Below are 21230 nucleotides of genomic sequence, written 5' to 3' on the forward strand. Positions count from 1 at the left end.
TCTTACGAATCTTCCACCGGAAAGTCCTCACTGCATCCCACACAAAGTCCAAAGTCCTCCTCTTGGTACCTGCCAGGCTCTATGGCCTTGCACAGATCTACTACAGACTCATTTGCCACTTACTTAAAACAAGACCTTTCCACTGTCAACCTGCTGCTCTCTATTTCCAACATATGCACAGTTCATTATGAACAAACATATATGGTCACACATTTTGTGCCCAGCTCTGTGCTAGATGTGAAAATGAAAGGGTCATAAAATAGAGTGCTACTCTGGAAGACCCACAGTCCAATGGAACACCCATTCCACTGTTTTTTGCCTGAATCCTACCCATTCATCCAGAAGAAGCTCGAGTCCACATCTTCCCCACGGTCACCAGTGATATCTCTTGCCCATGCTGGCTTCACTTACTAGGAACTCATCTGCACTAATAATCTTTTCCACTCATCTTGTTATTATAATTCATCATTTATAATTTTAAGATGTCAAAAAGTTTTAACTTTTTTTTTTTTTAACAAATTCAGCACTTAATGTGGGTTTTTGTTCCCGGTTGTACCTGCTGTCACCAGGGGCACGACGGCACGTAACACCCAGACTTTAAAAGCATGGATTTCTACTATTTTTGACAAGTCTTAGATTAACCCTAATATCATACACAGGCATAATAAAAACACAAATCATTATAACCTCCCTGAGTCCTTGTGATAAGAGCCTCCCGTAACCAGCCTGAGAAGAGACACCAGAATGCCGCCCATTTAGGTGAGGACATCAGTGGAGGACATTCACAGACTCATGACCATTAAACTCACCTAAAAATAATTATCTGGGGTGCCCCGGTCTGGGAAGATCCCACATGTCGTGGAGTGGCTGGGCCCGTGAGCCATGGCCGCTGAGCCTGCACGTCTGGAGCCTGTGCTCCGCAACGGGAGAGGCCACAACAGTGAGAAGCCTGCATACCGCAAAAATAAAATAAAATAAAATAAAATAATTAACTGGTTCTCATTCACACGTACATGCTACATTTTACAGGACTGCACCCTCACCTTCCACTGAGGCCCCAAGACAGTAGGCATCAACTAATCCCACTCTGCAGTGGGGTCTTAGACACATAAGCAGAGGTGGGCAAGGGGGTAGGGGAAGTTTCCAGTTACCTCAGGCTTTGTGAGTGGGGCTGGTGGAGAGCTCAACATTTTGGTGGAGAGGTCTACATTTTAGCACAGAGAGAAACAGAGATGATGGCACCATCTAAGAGAGACTTTGCTTACGAGGCCTTCTGGAAGAGTGTTAGAATTCCAACCCCAGCCGTGGGGCAACGGCAGAGTCATAAGGGCTCAGCAGAGGAGAGGCATTTGCCTGTATCATGGGAACATCCAGGTGAAAGATTTCCTGATACTAGGGAGGTCTCCAAAGGGCCCGTGAAAGTGCCCACAAGAGAGTCATCTTTAAACACCTGCAAATATCTACAACCATTTTGGCAGCAGCCGAGTTAGACCTCTAAACTCTGTAAACTCCTCTGCCTTTCTCTGGTCTATCCCTAGAAGGGTCAGAAGCTGCAGCTGGCCAATGCATGTACGGGGTGGGAAAGGAGGAGAGAGGGAGAAGTTGATAGAATAAAGAAGATAAAAGAACCATGCCCGGACTTCCCTGGTGGTACAGTGGTTAAGAATCCGCCTGCCAATGCAGGGGACACGGGTTCACGCCCTGGTCCGGGAAGCTCCCACATGCCGCGGAGCAACTAAGCCCGTGCGCCACAACTACTGAGCCTGCGCTCTAGAGCCCGCGAGCCACAACTACTGAGCCCGCAAAGCCCCCGTGCCTAGAGTCCGTGCACCGCAACGAAGAGTAGCCCCCACTCGCCGCAACTAGAGAAAGCCCACGCGCAGCAACGAAGACCCAATGCAGCCAAAAATAAATAAATAAAATAAAAAGACTTTCCCAGGTAACCCTGTGTAAAATAGCAACTATTTAAAAAAAAAAAAAAAAAAGGACCATGCCCCTCTTCTGATGGACACTCAGGCCAAGCAGAGGAGTAGTTTCAGCGTTAAATGCAATTCAGAATTTGTATTATTGCCCTTGACTATACATATTAATAATAGAACTGCAACTGTTTTGAGGGACTAGAGGGATCCCCAGCTTTCAATTTTCTAACAGTGAGCAGAGAAACAATGAGACTTGCCTAAAATTTCATCCAACATTAGGGGAAATACTAGCACCGTGGAGTGGCTTTGCAGGGGCAGTTATTTAAAAAAATAATAATTTAGGGGCTTCCCTGGTGGCGCAGTGGTTGAGAGTCCGCCTGCCGATGCAGGGGACACGGGTTCGTGCCCCGGTCCGGGAGGATCCCACGTGCCGCGGAGCGGCTGGGCCTGTGAGCCATGGCCGCTGAGCCTGCGCGTCCGGAGCCTGTGCTCCGCAACGGGAGAGGCCACAACAGTGAGAGGCAAGCGTACCGCAAAAAAAAAAATAATAATAATAATAGTTTATAATTGTACCTGACATGTCTGCTTTTAAGGTACTAGTTACATATTCATGAGACAGTATAGGAAATAGCGCTAAGAACAATGGCATATTACTATGAATTCAAATTCCTAATATAAAGAAAAAGTTAGAGCAGGAGGAGAAAAACGTAGAAGAAGAAGACTTATCTCCTACCTACCAGGAACTTCTCCCTCTATCTATGTGCAGAGTTCAAGCTAAATCCAAAGAATGCATCACTAACCTCGCTCTGCTTCCTATAGGATGCAAACACTGAGAGCTAAAAGGCATAAGCTTCCAAAACCCCAAAATAAAGCTATACACAGAGTTTTAATGTATGCAGTCTCATTAATAAGTTAAATATCCTATAATACATAGAAACAATGTAAGACAAAGAGCAGGTGAATGTACCTAACACCAGAGGCTCTAACAAAAGAATTTATTGGGCAACATAAGAGTGCGGGGGTGGAGAAGAAGACAGTGCCAACCATGGGCAGGATTTGGGAGTCAGATGCGTGGTATCTGTGTGTCCAGGAAATGGGAGCTGTTTGAATTATGGGGCTATAATTCCATCTAGGGATCCTGAGGACTGCATAAACCACTCGAGCCTCCAGAAATTACTACCCCATATTTCAGTCACATGCGGTTTGTTCTATGAGTAATTTACGGGCCGCCTTTGCACAGTCTGTCTTGTCAAACCTCAAACTTTGGATACTTCTTTGCAGTTTGATTTGTCTTTTACCTGAGAACCTGTCTGTTCCTGTAACCAGCCTTTACTGATCATTTACTACATGCACTGAGCTATGGGGAGAGCTGCAGTGTGCCTCTCCCCTGAGGGCCTCCAGCTGCTGCAGGCCTTAAACCCTTAAAGTTATCCAACACCTGAAATAAGACATCCTACAGCCAGCTACAGAGCCCTGCCTGGGGAGTAAATACCCATCAACAGCAACAAAGAAGTCAAACAAATGTTTAAGGAAGCTACGACCACAGGTGTTTGGCAGTGGGGCTCCCCGAGTGCTCAATCCTTGGGGCTCTGTCTAAGTAGTTTCCTGGGCTCCGCTCACAGAGAAAAGCTGCCCAGTGACCTGGGGAGGCTGCTTTTAAGGAGAAGGGGTTGACTTCACTGATGCTAAGACATAAGGCACAGACACCCAGTCTGCCCACACCACCTGCCTCCAAGCAACTGGCATGGTGTCTCTTGAGCAAAACCTTGTCGCTGCCACCACAGAGGCACTTGTGTCCATTTTAGCCCATTTTCCGTACCTCTGTCTCCTTCTCCTCTTCAGTGCTGTAGAGCTAGTGGTAGACGGTGGTATAAAAGCTGGACTCTTTTTTTTTTTTTACACTTTTTTTTGTCTTTATTGAATTTGTTACAATATTGCTCCCGTTTTATGTTTTGGTTTTTTGGCCGCAAGGCATGTGGGATCCTCGCTCCCTGACCAGGGATCGAATCCACATCCCTTGTATTGGAAGGTGAAGTCTTAACTACTGGACCACCAGGGAAGTCCCCAAAGCTGGGCTTTTTTTTTTTTTTTTTTTGTAGTATGGATATTTTTTTTAACATCTTTATTGGAGTGTAATTGCTTTACATTGTTGTTGTCAGTTTCTGCTGTATAACAAAGTGAATCAGCTATATGTATACATATATCCCCATAACCCCTCCCTCTTGCGTCTCCCTCCCACCCTCCCTATCCCACCCCTCTAGGTGGTCACAGAGCACCGAGCTGATCTCCCTGTGCTAGGCGGCTGCTTCCCACTAGCCATCTATTTTACATTTGGTAGTGTATATATGTCCATGCCACTCTCTCACTTCGTCCCAGCTTCCCCTTCCCCCTCCCCGTGTCCTCAAGTCCATTCTCTACGTCTGCATCTTTATTCCTGTCCTGCCCCTAGGTTCTTCAGAAGCATTTTTTTTTTTAAGATTCCATATATATGTGTTAGCATATGGTATTTGTTTTTCTCTTCCTGACTTAATTCACTCTGTGTGACAGTCTCTAGGTCCATCCACCTCACTACAAATAACTCAATTTCCCTTCTTTTTATGGCTGAGTAATATTCTATTGCATATATGTGCCACATCTTCTTTATCCATTCGTCGATGGACACTTAGGTTAAAGCTGGACTCAAACTCAGACTCTGCATTTAAACCACAGCTCTGCCGATCACTTGGCAGAGACTAGAGAAAGTTACTTAACCTCTCCCTGCCTTGGTTTCCTCATCTGTAAACTAGAGATGGTCATGATGGCGATGACGAGGATGAAGGTGTGGTGATGAGGATAATGAGGAATGACAGAACCTCACAGGGTTGTGGTGAGCAGCAAATGAGTAGATAGAAGTAGGCTGCTAAGAACACAGCGCTTGGTACACAGTAATTAATACGGTGCTAATTAATTAGCTATTATTAATATTAATATAGTATAATAATTATATATAATATTACATTATAATTATATTGTTAGAGTTGATATTAACATTATCGATATTAATTAATTAGCTATTACTATTTGATTTGGTAAAAAAACTCCTCTCTTTAGCGCTTGAGAATCAGCAAAGCAGGAGGTGGAATCAGTGTTGGCAGAAAAGTGGTTTTCAGCCTCAGGGAAGGATGAAAGGAGATTTGAGCCAGAAGCTCTCTTAAAGATCAACCTGTAAGATCCTCATTTTGTAAACGAAGATGGTAAGTGATGCGGTCCGGGTGTTACTGACTCTAACAGTATCTCAAAGATATACATTATGCAAATGCAAGGTGCCAATAATTTTGATTCTCTCTCCAGCCCGTTTGCTTCAGCCATCCCTTCGGGGGCTGTGTTTTCACTTTTACCCCTTCACAAGTTCCCGTCCTGCATCTCCTACTGGTTCCTCAAATTCAAGGTGGCTAACACCAAACGCTGCTTTTCCCTCAAATCAGTTCCCCCTCCTCCATCTTTCCCATATCTGGCAGCAGCAGCATCACGAACCCAATCTCCCGGCGTTACCTTCCCCCGGGGCTCCCCACATCCGGGGCTCTCAGAGTGTCCTTGTGCATGGTGGCTGCTCTCCCCACACCCACATTTCCCCTCCCTGTCCTCATTTCCCACCCATAACTTCTTTCTGAGCCACTGAGATCAGGTCCAGCTGCTCTGCTGCAGCCTCTTCTCTGACTGGTCCTGCATCCAGGCTGTCATTAGTGAATCTTATTTAAATATTCTTTCCTCACATTAGTCCCCTGCTCAGAAACCCTCCTTACCGCCCAACGGATGACTTTCCAAACAGTCTGGCCCCGAGTCCTTCCTCCCCACTTACCCCCCTTCCCATTTTTGTGCCATGGGTGAATCGGGACTATTGACACCCCTGAGCAGCCCATAAAATTTCTGCTATTTTCCTTGGAATGCACCAGCTAAAGCTGGAGGAGCCTTGTGAGGGTGGAGAAGCAGCAGCCGGGCTTCCACACAATAAACCCGAGGACACAGTAGGGCTGGGAAGAGGCCCGGGGGCTGCTGTCTCCCACACTCAGACCTTTCCTCAAGTCTCCTCCCTTTCAAGGCCGCCTGGGATGCTGTTTTAATCAGGGTTTTCCTGGATACGTGCGGAGCACGAGTTACCCAGTGTGCTCCCCCAGGCCAAACACCCAGGGAGGTAAACTCCAGCCCCGATGGTCCCTCACCCGGAGATGACCCCCATGTCTTCACAATAAGAACACCATCACTGAAACCGACCAGGTACCTCTTAGCCACACAGGGCAGCAATGCAGTCATTCCCGTGAGGAAGGAATCTGGTTCTCTTTCCTCTTTGTTTTCCAAAGTCCCCTTTCATCCCGAGGATAAGCTACTTTAACCTTGGCGGAGTTTAAAAGTCTGTTGCTAATGAGTACCGGCCCAGCTGGGCAGCGTTTAATGGGTGCTGACGGTGGCACCATCTACAAAAAACACAGGTAGCCCCTGAGAGAACAGGAGGCCGACCATGCTGTCTCTGCCCTAAAAGGAAAGAAGGACAAAAATGTGAAAAATGGCTTCATGCAATATTCGGTACAACTGTTCACAAAGTACTTCTCTTAACACTTCTGAGAGCACTGCGCGTTGGAAGGGCAAACAACCCCCTTCCTCCTGAAAGCAAGGAGAATAAAGCTTCCGTAAAGGTACAGACACCAAGCTTAAGGGTAAGACCCCACACATGTTCTAGAAGTAGATATACAATAGATTTGCCCCAAAGCATTTCCAGTCGGCATCTGTGTTATTAACAAGCAGAGCTGAATAGTTAGGATTTATAGGTCAAGAGAGAAAGGAGTTCTAAAAGGATAAAAACCAAACCATTATCTCTAGAATGTAGGATTAGGGGGTCCTCTCATTTGTTACTTAATAGATATCCCCGTATTTGGGGGAGTTTAGGATTTGGGGATTTTAATGTAATTTGCTCTACATGGTAAGAAGCTAACATTTGAATAATAGTTGGTCAAATTTGTAGATCGGATTTCAAACATCCCGGATGTCTCTACCCATGCTGAAATGCCCACAGACCCAGCTATCCTTTGCGGTTCCTTGCCAGGCACGTGTGTGTGAAACAGTAATAAGATTTGTGTTTCTAAAACCTCGCTGTGAATCTCTGATCCCAATACATATAACTTGAGCATCTCAGCCACATTGTCCTGATTTACCTCCCCAAGCCTCTTTCCTCATCTGCAAAATGGGAATCAGAGTTACTTCCCTGAACAGTTGGGAAAACTAACTGAGACATATTTATATAGAAGGAAAATTGGTCTATCATCAGGCCCAGACGCCACAGTAGAGTTTCACACGTGTTCCAGTCTCTCTACCTATTTTTATTCTCTCTGCCAGTGGACATCAGTCCTTACAGGGCTCCGACGGGAACACCGGACATGAAACAAAGGCAGGAGAGTAAAGACAACGTCATCCAGAGACCTGTTTTTCTACTTAAAAAACATTCATTTAAAATTCTATCAGAAAGTCATAATGCCTAAAACATTCATTACCTCTGTTCTAATTATACAAGAGCCTTACAACTAAAATATTCTCCCAATCATCTGACACCACCACTTAACAGTATAGTAGATGCAAAAACCTCAGATTTTCCCCATGGGTGTAAAGTTTAAACACTCAAATTTGCAAAAGAGAAGTGAATTGGAATAAAGACATTCACAGCCAGCTATTTCATATCCATTAGTTATCATTTACACATCAAATACATACAGCATTGAGACCAAATATACAGAATTTCCACATTTATATACAGTAATCAACATAGTGCACAATTCAAATCTATCTTACAGTCAAGTGTACAAGTTTAAATATGGCTTTATAAACTACTAACAATAACTGCTAAAGTAACTCATAGGTCCAGAAATAAACACCTCCACGTCGAGGCCCTCGTTCAGCAAGATGCTATTCATTGTGTTCGCAAAACAGATGGGGCAGGTAAATGTTTTCCAGGCAGTGTCCACCCATCAGCCCCCTAGCAGCTGAAATGTGGGTTTGAATCACACCAACATTGGTCCTTCCTATCTCAGATATCTGAAAATAAATCTGTACATCTTCCACACGTTTGGAGACACAGGGTAATAAACAAATAGAAGAAAGGGCACGGGGTGGGGGGAGGGGCAGCTGGGACGAAGTGAGAGAGTGGCATGGACATATATACACTACCAGACGTAAAATAGATAGCTAGTGGGAAGCAGCCGCATAGCACAGAGAGGTCAGCTCGGTGCTCTGTGACCACCTAGAGGGGTGGGACAGGGAGGGTGGGAGGGAGACGCAAGAGGGAGGGGATATGGGGATATACGTATGCATATGGCTGATTCACTTTGCTGTACAGCAGAAACTAAGTATTGTGAAGCAATTATACTCCAACAAAGATCTATTAAAAGAAAGAAGGAAAGAAAAAAGACACATAATCAGTGAGATGATGATTACCAGGAATTATCAAAACTTGCTTTTCAGATTCAGAAATTCTCAGGCATTAGAGCCAGCATCTGCATTAATGGGGATTTTTCCCCTCCTTTCTTTTCTCGTTTTGCTTAAATCAGTGTCCTGGGAAATCTTGCAGGAATTGACAAGACGTTCTAGATCAAGTGGTCCCAAAAACAGAATTTAAAAGAGCTCTTGTAAACGTCATATCTAATTATTCACTCTTTTCTTCTCCTAACCAAAAATGCCTGTTTTAAGAATGAATGAATGGGGAATTCCCTGGAGGTCCAGTGGTTAGGACTCGACGCTTCCACTGCAGGGGCCACGGGTTCCATCCCTGGTCAGGGAACTAAGATCCCGCGTGCTGTGCGGCATGGCCAAAAAAAAAAAAAAAAAAAAAAAGATTGAATGAATAAATGAATAACCTTGACCTAAAATCATGCGTCCATGCCTATTTTACATCCATTTTCCCACCAACGTTACCAACTGCCACATTCTGGGTGCTACGCCTAAGACTTCCTGGCCCCATACTCTAAACTCTATTGAATAGAGACTATTCTTTGTAAATTTCTATGTTTGCTATGGTTTTTAATGTATATAACATATCAGTAGAGCAGTGTGTGTGTGTTTATAAATAAATAAGCTGCGGGGCATGCTCAGATAGTTTTACGGACGAGGTCAGTGGCACAAAGGTTTGGAGCCCACTGCCTATATAGGGATCCTTTGGGGTGTCTCTAAACATTTAAAGGTCTTCTATAAAACAAATATACAAATATACTCTGTACATTTTCTATCATAAAATGGCAACTATATGCCACAAACACTTCTGAGAGACTAGAAGGAAGTTCCAGAATCAAAGGAGTGAACACACTGGGACCACTCCTCCAGTTCCCAGGCCCAGCCTCAGGCAGGGCAAACCGGGAGAACAAGCCAGAAACCAGGACAAAGATGAACAGGATATTCACAGACAATCCTTCCCTACAGACTGCATTTGTTTCTGATTTAAACCCGTAGTCCCTTGGATGGTTTTAGTAAGATGCCACCACCCAGAAAACGTTCAGTGTGCCTGACACACCTCTAACACAGCCACACCTCGTGGTTGCTTGAAGCCCCAGTATCTGTTCATCTTTCCTTCTCTCCTCCCACTCAGTGAAATTCAAATACCACCAGATGAAGGACTCGGACCCTCATCTTTTCAATCACCACCATCGAGGAACCGTCACCCTCATCAACGGTGGAGTTGTCAGACACTCAGCAGGATACAGATCGCTGAGAAAAAAACATGTTTACAATAAGCATGATCCTGTGAGACTGATCACTTGAGGTAAAATCTCCCCCCGCCCCGCCGCCGCCGGTACGCGGGCCTCTCACTATTGCGGCCCCTCCCGTTGCAGAGCACAGGCTCCGGACGCGCAGGCTCAGTGGCCATGGCTCACAGGCCCAGCCGCTCCGCAGCATGTGGGATCTTCCCGGACCGGGGCACGAACCCGTGTCCCCTGCATCAGCAGGCGGACTCTCAACCACTGCGCCACCAGGGAGGCCCGAGGTAAAATCATTTTGACAGAAGTAACACAAACATGTTGCCCCTACCGAAGCAGAGATCCCTCCAAAAGTTGAGCATTATCTTTAGTCTTATTGCTGCAAAAAATTTCAGATATAATTTGTTAAAGGTAAAAATACAATCATTTGGACATCGTTGATGTTTTAATAAGCCAAATGTGATCTCTTGTTGGGGGCTAGAAGCAAATATGAGAGAACACTTCCAATTCTGAACAACTATTAAAGAGAAAAGTCCATAGATTGTCGCATTTCTTTAAGGGAGGGAGGTAGTAAATACCCAAAGCATTACTCTTTTCTAGCCTCCAATTATATCACATTCCCTCTGCTATCTGTTTAGCCACTGCTGATTAACTTGACAATTCAGGAGCTAAATCCTATTGTTTTTAAAGCCATGGGGTAACTTTTTTTTTTTAATGCTAAAGAAGGTTTAAATTTTACTGATAAATAAAAGTTACTCTATTCTAGAGCTAAAAGTAAAACAGAAAAAAAGCGGGGGTGGCGCTGGGGGGAGAAGGATGCTTGCCAATGGATGGGGGGAAGGAGGTGAATTGGTCACATTTAGTAATACTACTTTTCATAAAATGAAATATCATCATAAATATATATTGCTCTATAGTTAGTGAATTGTTTCAAAATATTTAAAGCTGTAATTAGGAACAACAGCAATTGAAAAATATTCAAGAAGGCCATCAAGTTAATTGCTGAAATTATTTGTGTACTGAACACCAGAAGTACTGTACCAATCTTTTGCTCTAGATAACTTGTTTCCCCATGGAAATAATCAAGAGTGCTGGTGCTGGCTGGACCACATTCATAAGTTGTCTTATTATTGCAATGGTCCCCTTTACTGTCTACAAATTTGACAATTAGGGGCAATAATCCTCTTGAACACTGAGATCATCCTAATGGTCTAGCCAGCAGCAGAAGCTTCAGAGAAGCTTTGGTCTGGGGGCAAGATCCCTGCTTCGGCAAGAGCCAGAAAGGTTGAGAAGGTCACACTGTTAGCCCCAAAACAGTGAGTTGCTTCCTTTTACACTATTTTTCATATTCTCTGTAACCTTCTCAAAGGTGCAAGGCCAATGTGCTGCTGGTTCCAGTTACCTTAAAGACTAAAGAATATTAAATATCTTTAAGATATTCTTTAAAGTCAGGGACTAAAAACCTAAATTTCTGGTAAGAAATTTAAATGAGGAAAGCCTCACATCCATTTGCATTTACTCCTGGCACCAGCAAGGGTTTTGCCGGCCAGAGGACGGGTCCCACCCACCAAGGGGTCCTTTTGAACTTTGCAAGTTGCATCCAGACCACCAGAAGCAAGTGAAGGAAGGTCAAGCCGTCGATCCCGGACCTGTTAGAAATGGGTTGCCAGAGTTCAGCATTTAGACTCAAGAAGTATTTGTCATTGAATGTACCTTCATCAGTCTGTGTTCATCTTAAACAGCACTACATATAAAGGAGAACAAAGGATTCTGGGTCATACGAAAGGAGCTTCGCCCTGAAAACAAAAAGGAAGAAGGGGGGGCGAGGGTCAGGAGAAAGGAGAACAGGAAGGAAAAGAAGAAGAGGAAGAACCTGAGTCGTTCCCTATCAACAAAAGGCACCATCCTTTTATTGAAAATACACTCAACTGTTCTATGAATTAATTAATTGCTTAATTAATGCAGAAAAACCTGATTGTGTAGAACTTTTTCCTCTAAGGAAAAATCCAGCGTCTTCTCTCCCACCTTAAGCCCAGGTACACCAGCAGAAGTGGTGGGTTTCAGGGCTGAAGGGAAGCTCCCCTGGCCCTGAATTGATTTTGCGAAATCAACTTTTTGGGTGGTCAGAAGGGAGATGACAATGACGATGACAACGAAACCCTGTCACTTTCAAAATGCCACACTTGTCAAAACAAAGGTATTTTCTCAACTAATGTGAGAGGCCTTATCCTCCTCCCCTGTCACTCAGCACACTCTCCGGAGGGATAATGACAGAGATCACTTTTGCTTGCACATCCCATTCCAATTTGTCTCCTGTCTGGCTGTGATAAAAGCAAGCAAGAACACTAAACAACAGTGACTTCTTTGTGTGTGTGTGTGTGTGTGTGTGTGTGTGTGTGTGGTACGCAGACCTCTCACTGTTGTGGCCTCTCCCGTTGCGGAGCACAGGCTGCAGACGCGCAGGCTCAGTGGCCATGGCTCACGGGCCCAGCCACTCCGCGGCATGTGGGATCTTCCCAGACCGGGGCACGAACCCGTGTCCCCTGCATCGGCAGGCGGACTCTCAACCACTGCGCCACTAGGGAAGCCCCAACAGTGACTTTTAAAGACTCTTAGAAGAAGGCTTCTTCACCTGCAGTCCATGAACCCCCTAAGGAATCCACGGATAACGTCAAGATGTCTCTAAATCTCCTGAACTTACATGTAAAATTTCATATATCTGCATATACGTATTTTTTTTGGACTAGGGCATAGGACTTGAATCAGATTATCAATGGAGACAAAAAAATTAAAAACCATTACTTTCTAGTGTACGGCCCACTTTCTGGGCTAACCTTTCCCATGCAGCCTTCAGGGAAGGAAATGTTGGGAGCTGTATCTCTAGAGGAAGGGGAGATTATAATGAGCTGAGACCTCTTCTTGCAGAACTGACCAAGTTGGGCCTTGCGAGGTGCATACGACTTGCGCCAGTGGAGAGGAAGGGCAGGCATTTCAGGAGAGGGCTGGCATGAGCACAGGCACAGCACAGGTACATGAGGCATGTCTAGGCAATGGCAAATGGACCAGCTTGGATGCACTGGACGGACCACGTGGAGGAGCCCCAGGAAACAAGGTGGAGAAAGAGGTGAGAACACCAGGCCCTAAGGAATACCTCAGCCTGGAGCAATACGGTGCCCTATTAGAGCTTTTTAGAGATATTAATCTAGTGGCGATGACTGGAATGGATCAGGGAAGTGGCTAAGCACGTAAAAGAGGCTAACACAGAAGCTTAGGTAAAAGAGAATACCCTAAAACTAGGGTGCCATGTCTGTTCTGTTCACCACTGTATCTATATCCAGTGTGGATCCCGGGGCCAGGCACAGGGTAGGTGGCTATCAACTCACCAGTGAGTAACTAAATATCCAGTGAGAGACCATATGGGCATGGATTCCTTAAAAGATATAATCCGAGAATGAAGAGTCTTGGTGACTTGGACATCCTCTGGGTATCATTCACTGAGCCCAGCAGCGCCTTGCACAGAGTAGATACCGAAGAAAGATCCTTTCAATTGGCCTAGACCAGGCTGAAGAGATACAGGGGACAAGAGTGGAGAATTCCAAGCACTGTCAGAGAGAGACTAGCGATGTGCTGGTTCTATGAACATGGAGTGACCTCCTGGGGAGGTGGGTTTTAAAAAGAACCCAAGTCAAGGTGATGTAATGGGAAGAACCCTGTAATAGGCAAGGTGAAAGACCTCCGCTCCGGGCCTGTCCTCCAAATAAACATGGCTTTCTAGAGTGAATCCACGGCCCAGCTATCCATTTCTATGAGTCTATACTTTCTCTCAAATAACCTGGGCAAGACCCCCACGGCTATAACCCTTAACGCTTCCTTTCCTTGAACCCCAGTTGTTTCACAAACACATATCCTCATACCTCAGTGCACACAGGCAGGGCTCACGTGAGGACCAGACTGCAGTTCTGATTCAGGTCCAGTTGCTCTAAGTCTGTGGTCAGTCATCTGGGTAGCCTGTGGCCTTGGTAGTGTCACTATTCACAACTCATGATGTTACAACAAGAAATGGGAACCTCTGACAATATCGTTTACTTCTGTGTAAATTTAAATCATCCTTGTATCTACTCTGGCATATGCAGGGCAAAGCGTGACGCCGCTCTTTCATCCTGATGAGTGGAGACAGGGGTGGGGTGAGGCAAAGGGAAGCGGAGAGAAGGGCAGAATTTAATTTTACAGTGAGAGGTAAGAAAAAGAACAGGTAGCCCATGGGTCTTCTGTCCATCCAAAGGCATCTATTACCATTAAAGATCACATTTCCTTAAGTTACCTTCCAGTAAAAAAGAAATACAGAACTTGAACAAGTAAGCCAGATGACCAAAATATCCCCTTATTTCTTATTTTTCTTATAAGTAGCACCTGTTCATCAACTTGGAGAACACTTCAAACCTGGATAGCTTTAGAATGAAGCACAGAAAATTAAAGCCTTCCCAATCAAGAGTGCATCAGTCACCCACTCCACAGTGGGTTTTGTCTTGGTCATTTTGTTTCCATAACCAACTTTGGGAAAGTAAAACCTGGGTCTACTCTAGGGTTCCTGATCAAGTTACCCGTACAAAATGCTGAATACCCAGTCATGAGCTGTCAGGGAGTACCCAGGACTCCAGCAATGTCCATTCAAGTCCCTGCGGGAGGCTCCTGAAAAGAATGAATGAAGGTCTTACAGCTTCACTTTGAATGTTGGCTCTCCATGGACTTGCCCTCCAAGTAACACACAATAAAAAATATCTGTGACTTCTACACACTCATAACTTAATCATTCGTGGCTTGAAGATACAGCACACTTGGTGCTATACAGGAAGAATAAACTGTAGACAAAATTTCAAACACAACTCTTTCCAGCTGAGGGTGGGGAAAGGGGAACTCAGTCTTCGTGGAGATTGGTCCACAGTTTACCTGTTCACTACATTCACATTTTCAGGCCAGGAGCTTCCCTGTCACACAGAACTACCACCAGCTGGCCTTGCAACACACTAAGCTAGAGAGAGGAGAGGTGAACAGTCCAAATGATGCTGGAAACAAAACAGGCTTAACCATTCATACATCCTCCAACACATTCTTATTAGTCATCGGACAGTCCTCTCAAAAGATGAAGGGCTTTAATAAGATATTAACAACTGAGTTTTCTGTGGAATAAAAGTGTCTAGCTTAGGGTATTTCAGCATTTCTTCCCAGTTACATATGCCCTACACTGTTGCTTAAATGGTAAATAACCTCAAAAACTCTCCCCCTTTATTTCTTTGTGAATCCACAGCATTTTAGGACTATTTTGTCAAAACCATATTCAAAGAGAGTCTTTTTCAAGTAAAGTACGTGAACTTACCAGAAGACGCTGTCTTTTAAGAAGTTCCTCTTTAACCCCATAAGGAATAACCCTTCCCCAGTCAGTTGTGGTCAGAAGCCCAAATCCACAGCCATCACCCTAGGATCTTCAACCCATATTTCACTAGAAAATGTTCTAAGTCAACCAAAACTATGTCTTCAGAGATGGAGTGCCTCAGTCAACACAGTAACCGCAAGAGTTGAGGGGCTCTATGGGGAGGGAGAGAGAGGACGGGGAGGGGAGGAAAAATCCTTAAGAAACGTTAAGATTTTCCTCAGCGTCGCCTTCCCCTCGCCGGACAATGGCTGAGAACACCAGAAAAGTTGCGTTAATAAAACTGCATAGGGTCCACACTGCACAAAGTGCTCTGCTACCCGTTACAATGATCCTCTTCCTACTTCATCTTTCCAATACATCTCGCAAGGTTTGTTTTCAAAAAAGACATTACAAGTTGGCGAGCTTCTGCTTACAAAAATCAGTCAAATCCTTTCCCCTTCACCACTATTAAATCCATCTTATTCCTGAGCTTTATCCCCCCAAGTAAACCAAACGCAGGCAACTTAACACTCCAGAATCAACAAAGGACAAGGTTCCAGTGTGCGTTCAGGCAACGAAAGAAAGGCTTCTCTGCAAATGTACAGTAGAATTGAAGACTGTTTGTAGCTGTTGATGATCTGTAGAAACATTTCCAAGGTTCTTTGAACAAAAGATTTCGATTCAAGCAAGATCACAAAGAGGATGATGACAGAGTCCTAACTGTGCCTTGGTGTGTGTTCCATTGGCTCCGCTTGGGCGAGTGACTGTGGCCGCTGTTGCCTAGATGTGGAATTCCTTTGCCCTCCAATCTCCACACACACGAAGCACATTAAAGAATAAAATGTGTTTATGTCACACCTTTTCCGAGAGGTTTAAAGCGCCGTATGTTACCACATGAATCCTCACAACACCCCTGTGAGGTAGGTAGGCGGGGACTATTGTTACCCCCACTTTACAGGTGAGGGAAATGAGGCACACAAGAATTAAGGGACTTGCCCAGAATCATACAGCTAGCCACTGGCAGGGCTTAGGATAAAACTCATACTGGCTAGCACCTAGCACAGTGCTTTGCACATAGTAGGTGTTCACTGAATACCTATGGATTTTATTTGACTTATATCTCAACATACAATATACACACAGGAAATAACAAGCAGCCACCATAGAACATTTATCTCCTACATTCCTTCTGATGACATCTCTCCTGACTTTGAACCCTGCTGGATGAAGGATGTTCAAGAATCCATCTTGCACCTAAGCCCTCGGGTTGCAGGGGATCGATGTACACACCATCTGTGGACAACCTGCTCTTGCACCTGCTCTACCACACCATCTTAGTTTTCTAATGAAAACAAAAGTGGGTTTCAGGAACCATGCTGACTTTTTCTTCTGCCTGTTTGCTTTAAATGGAGCCATTGGAATGGTTCTGTGTCTTGTTTGTACAAAAAAGAAATAAGGCTGCTCTAGTCCAGTTAGCTTGTGAGAACTGTGTCAAGCACGAAGATCTCCTCCCAGCTCGGATGGACTTCTACCTGGGAAACTGGACTGACCCCAGGGAATGGCAGCTCCAACAGAGGAGGGTCAGCAGGGCTGAATGTCACTTGCACTGTTCATGGTCTGTGTAGTCATCCAAGTCCACATCAGAATCAAAGAGCGAGTGTCCAGTGAAATCCGTGTCTGGGGTTCTGGAAAAACTGTTCTCTGCCCCCTCATCTTCAAAGGTCTCTGTCCTTGAGTAAGAGCTGAAATCCAGCAGGGGCGTATGCGTTTTGCTGCCTTCACAGCTCTCCTCGGACTCATAGATGGTGTTGTCATCATCATGGTGCCACTCAGGCCAGAATTTCCTCCTTATCCTCTCACAGTACATGGCAAGATTGATCAGCTCACCTGCAGGGTGGTGAGGAAAGCAAGGGTTAGTTCTCAAGGCAACAATCTACCAGCCACTTGGCTTTCTGGGCAACTTAGAAGGATGGGGTAGAGTAGGCATTAACCATGTTTTTCCACAGAGGCACTGTCAAAATGTTTAGATTTTTATACACAGAAGGAGAAAGGTGAGTGGGAAGAGTTAAATTCAGTGAATGGGCTCAATGAAATTTCCGAGTGAGTCTGATGGTGAGAAGTGAGGGGGTAGCTTATCCAAAATGGCAGCTAAACTACCATCATTTGGCTTTGTGAAGTATTTTATCATTTTATGTTTGCATATCAAGAGAACTAGTGCTTCGACTGGTTCATATCGAAATTAATTTATAGTCCATGAAAACACACCAACTGTTAGTTGGATTAAGTCATCCAGAAGTGATCCTTCATTCCACAAATATTTGTAGTGTCATTATGGGCTGGTCAGTACGCCAACTAGTCGAAAAAAATTAGGTTAGGATGGAAATTTTGCCCTGAATCATCCATAATATAGGTAACTCAGAATTGTCTTTATGGATGAGCATGCCTGTAAACATATTTCATAAAACAGAGATTTTTTTATTTTTTAAATAAAATTCAACAGTGCACCCACGATTGGGTTCATTGGGCTTGGTCGTTGGTCTACTTCTTTTTCCTGTGAATCAAAGGAACATTTTTGTTAAGTTGCTAAAATTGTCCAGGCATTCATCTGAAATACGGCACGGTATGTGGCTTTCATTTCCTAATTCCAAATGAAAAATGTAGAAAGAGGGTGAGTTTTTGCTTTCGATCCACCAGATGGCAACACTCCTCATAAGTATATAATTTGTCACTGTCTCTTATAGGACTTTATTGCCCTAAGAATATTCTCTGGATGTTTTTTTTTTTTTAAGTTATATAAACATTCACTTGTTGTGTAGGTAGTCCATGTTTTATTGCAGGAAATTAGAAAATACAGATAAGCAAAAAATAAAAGAATTACCAATAATCCCATTGGCCATAACATTTTCATTTAAACTCTTCCTGAAATTTACATATTTATATATGCATTTACATATATTTACATTTGCTATATAGCATTTACTATATATTCTGTTTCCTATGCTACTTTCTTCACTTAGCAACATATAATGTAAACCTTTTAATTTCACTCCACAACCACCTTGATAATTGCATAGTACTTCATTATACAGATGTACCACAGTTTCATTTTGTTTTCTCCAATCCCCTATTATAGTCATTTAGGCTGTTTCTATATTAACAGCTCTAGTGGTTATAGCCTGTAACTACTCTATTTTATTTTCTACCAGAGAAAATAATATATGCTCATTTTGGAAAATTAGAAGTCTGTATATAGAAATGGTATAAATATACATAATACAGATATATATATATATATATATATATATATATATATATATATATATACATAAAGAAGAAAACAAAAGCACCTATAATCTCACCAATCCAAGGTAATCACAATTAACATTTTGGTGTGATTTCTTTCAGTATTTTTTTCTATTTATTTATTGTCATTGTTATCATTACCTGTCACTTCCTGTAACATTATAAGCTTTTTCCCACTAAAATTTTTCAAAACTTGATTGCTGTTCTGCTTAAATACATCCGTTACAAAACATAATAAGGCAAATCCCCCCGCTTCATGGATCCTGTAAACCAGTGGATTTGTATTGGTTCCAGGTCACCATTTTCAGTCTTCTCAGATCAAAATAGTTCAACTCACGCTATATGAGTCCATTCTGATTGCCCCCAACTCGAAGACTTTCTGTACGCGCTCGGAAGCTAAGAAGCCAACATCATTGCTCCTTTTTGGGCAGACGCACGCAAAACTTTCCCTTATTTTCTCCCTCAGGGAAGCAGTTAGGAAACACCTCACCAGGTATTGCTGGTAACCAAAAATTAGATAAAGACGCAGAAGCAGCAGCAAGGGGCCATTGGGGGCAGGGAATATCAAAGATGAATTGTGGTCACTTCACAGCAGGCCCTGGGGACAACCCTGTTTGCTTCAATCAGGTCCATTCCCAGAAAGTAAGAATCTAGTCACAATGTCCATGGGATCTACACAATATATGACTGTCTCTACTTCTTTTGTAGCCATTCTCTCTACAGCCTGTTTCTTTACCTTTCTTCCAGGAGAGCTGCCCTCTTCATGACTGTGTGACATTAGAACCCCTTTAGTCTGCAATAATAAAAATTAATAATAGCACACATGTATATAGGCCTTACTGTGTACCAGGCACTACTTGAAGTGCTTTATTTATTGTTGAATTATATTAACTCCCATCCCTAGTCCTGGCAACAATCCTATGAGGCAGGAGCTATTAATATCTCCATCTGTAATAGGAAAACTGAAGCAACAGAGAGGTTAATTAACTTGCCTAAGGTCACGTAACTATATAGTGGCTGAGCCAGGATTCAGACACAAGCAGTCTCCAGGCTCCATTCCCTTCACCATGACCGGACTCTGCCTCTCTCCTGATGAGCTGACAGCCTGGCCTGGGAATTAATAGCTTCCCACTACCTGTTACAGACTATTTTTCTGTAATTCCTTCTGGAGTCTCAAGAATTTTGAGGAGACAGGTGTTGTCACTGAAAGATAATGGGTCGTCATGAAGAAGAGATCCCTCTATCACACAGTGAAGAAAGGGTGCGCTTTTTGATAAGCAAGGGCTGCGAGCTCACATGCCCATCCTCATATCCTGCCCCTGATAAAAAGAGTGAAACAAAGAGTGAAAATTTACAGTTGAGTTCTCCGTTTATCTGGTTTTGCCAATCCTTGCTTGTTCCGAGATTCTCCACCAGCTGACCCACTCAATGTGCTACCAGCCAAAAAGAATGAAAAAAGTCAGCAGTAGAAACAGGCTATGTGTAATGTGTGTGTGTGTGTGTGTGTGTGTGTGTGTGTGTGTGAGAGAGAGAGAGAGAGAGAGAGAGAGAGAGAGATGCCCATGTTAACATAAATGCCTATACTGAAGATGTAAACTTTGTGAAATAATTTTTTTAAAACTGCAGGGTTTCTTTCAAAGTGTACTCAACAATCAGATAATGTCACCTATCAGACTGGTAAAAAAGTCTAATACCATCCAGTGTGGAGGGTCAGGCATTATACTACATGGCTAGTGGAAGTATAAATTGCTATAAGCTTTTTAGGAAAGTAATCTGATGTTATCTATTAAAATTTTAAATTCAGTTATCTGTTGGCTCAGGACTCCACTTTTAGTACTCTATTCTACTAAAATAAAATCATCAGTATGTAAAGATAGATGAGCATGGATGCCAAATGCAGTATTATGTCAATAAAAACAAAGAGAAAGAAAAGAAAGATGGAAACACCTGAATGTCCATCAGTAGGGATTGATTGAATAAATTCTGGTATATCAGTTCTATAGACTATTGGGCAACTGTTAAAAAGACATAATATTCTATTAAGTGAAAAAAACAAGTTATAAAGTAATGTGTATAATGCAATTCCACTGTTTAGTTTTAAATCAATAAAAACAAACAAACCAAAACAGCTATATACATGTATGTAAATTTGTATATGAAAAAAAAAAAAGGCACAGAAGGGTTCACTCCAAATCCTTAATATTAGTTTTCTATGGGAGTGACACTGGACATGGGTGAGTGGAAGGTAATAAATCTTTTAAAATACACCTGTTTAATTCAACTTATTGTGACAATATGTATTACCTTTTTAATTTAAAAATCCAATAAAATAAATTAGTAAAATGACTAATGAGTGATTACTGATATTCTCAGACAACTTGAGAGGATATTCATCAGAAAGCCAAATGGCCCTCTACCCCAAGGACACTCCCAGACAGAATAAAGAGCTTTTCTCTTGGAGTTTCTCAAATGGAAATATTCCCCATGGCTCTTTGAAAAAAGTGACTCCTTTTATTTTCCTATATTTCTCCAATTCCTCCCAGCACCACTGCCAGCCCTGGGTTCTTAATCAGCCAATATCTGGAAAACCTAGGGCTGGCGCTCACACACATTCTTTTGGTTTCCAGGTATTTACTCAGCACCTCCTGGCTCCACGCCTGTGGTAGGTGCTGGCTGTGTCCTTGGTTGCTCCCTATAACGCTGTGTCACACAGGCAGCAAGGACGCTGAACATTTCCTCTTCAGAAAAGTTCTTAGCAGGGCTTCCCTGGTGGTGCAGCGGTTAAGAATCCGCCTGCCAATTCAGGGGACGCAGGTTTGAGCCCTGGTCCGGGAAGATCCCACATGCCGTAGAGCAACTAAGCCCGTGCGCCACAAATACTGAGCC

At 43.4% G+C, this 21230-nt stretch overlaps 1 protein-coding gene across 1 annotated transcript in view; it reads right to left on the reverse strand.

Annotated features, from left to right (window-relative positions):
* Positions 1 to 4133: 4133 nt before the first annotated feature.
* The window catches only part of FAXC (failed axon connections homolog, metaxin like GST domain containing), a 92540-nt gene continuing 75443 nt past the window's right edge, over positions 4134 to 21230 (reverse strand). The window contains exon 7 of the mRNA XM_089921888.1: positions 4134 to 16928. Coding sequence (XP_089778014.1) covers positions 16639 to 16928 — 290 coding nt within the window. The 3' untranslated portion in view covers positions 4134 to 16638. The remainder of the gene's footprint in view (positions 16929 to 21230) is intronic.

Source organism: Delphinapterus leucas, chromosome 12 (genome assembly GCF_059928025.1).
Source record: "Delphinapterus leucas isolate spDelLeu-1000000601 "Yukka" chromosome 12, BTC_Dleu_Yukka2, whole genome shotgun sequence".
NCBI lineage: Eukaryota > Metazoa > Chordata > Mammalia > Artiodactyla > Monodontidae > Delphinapterus > Delphinapterus leucas.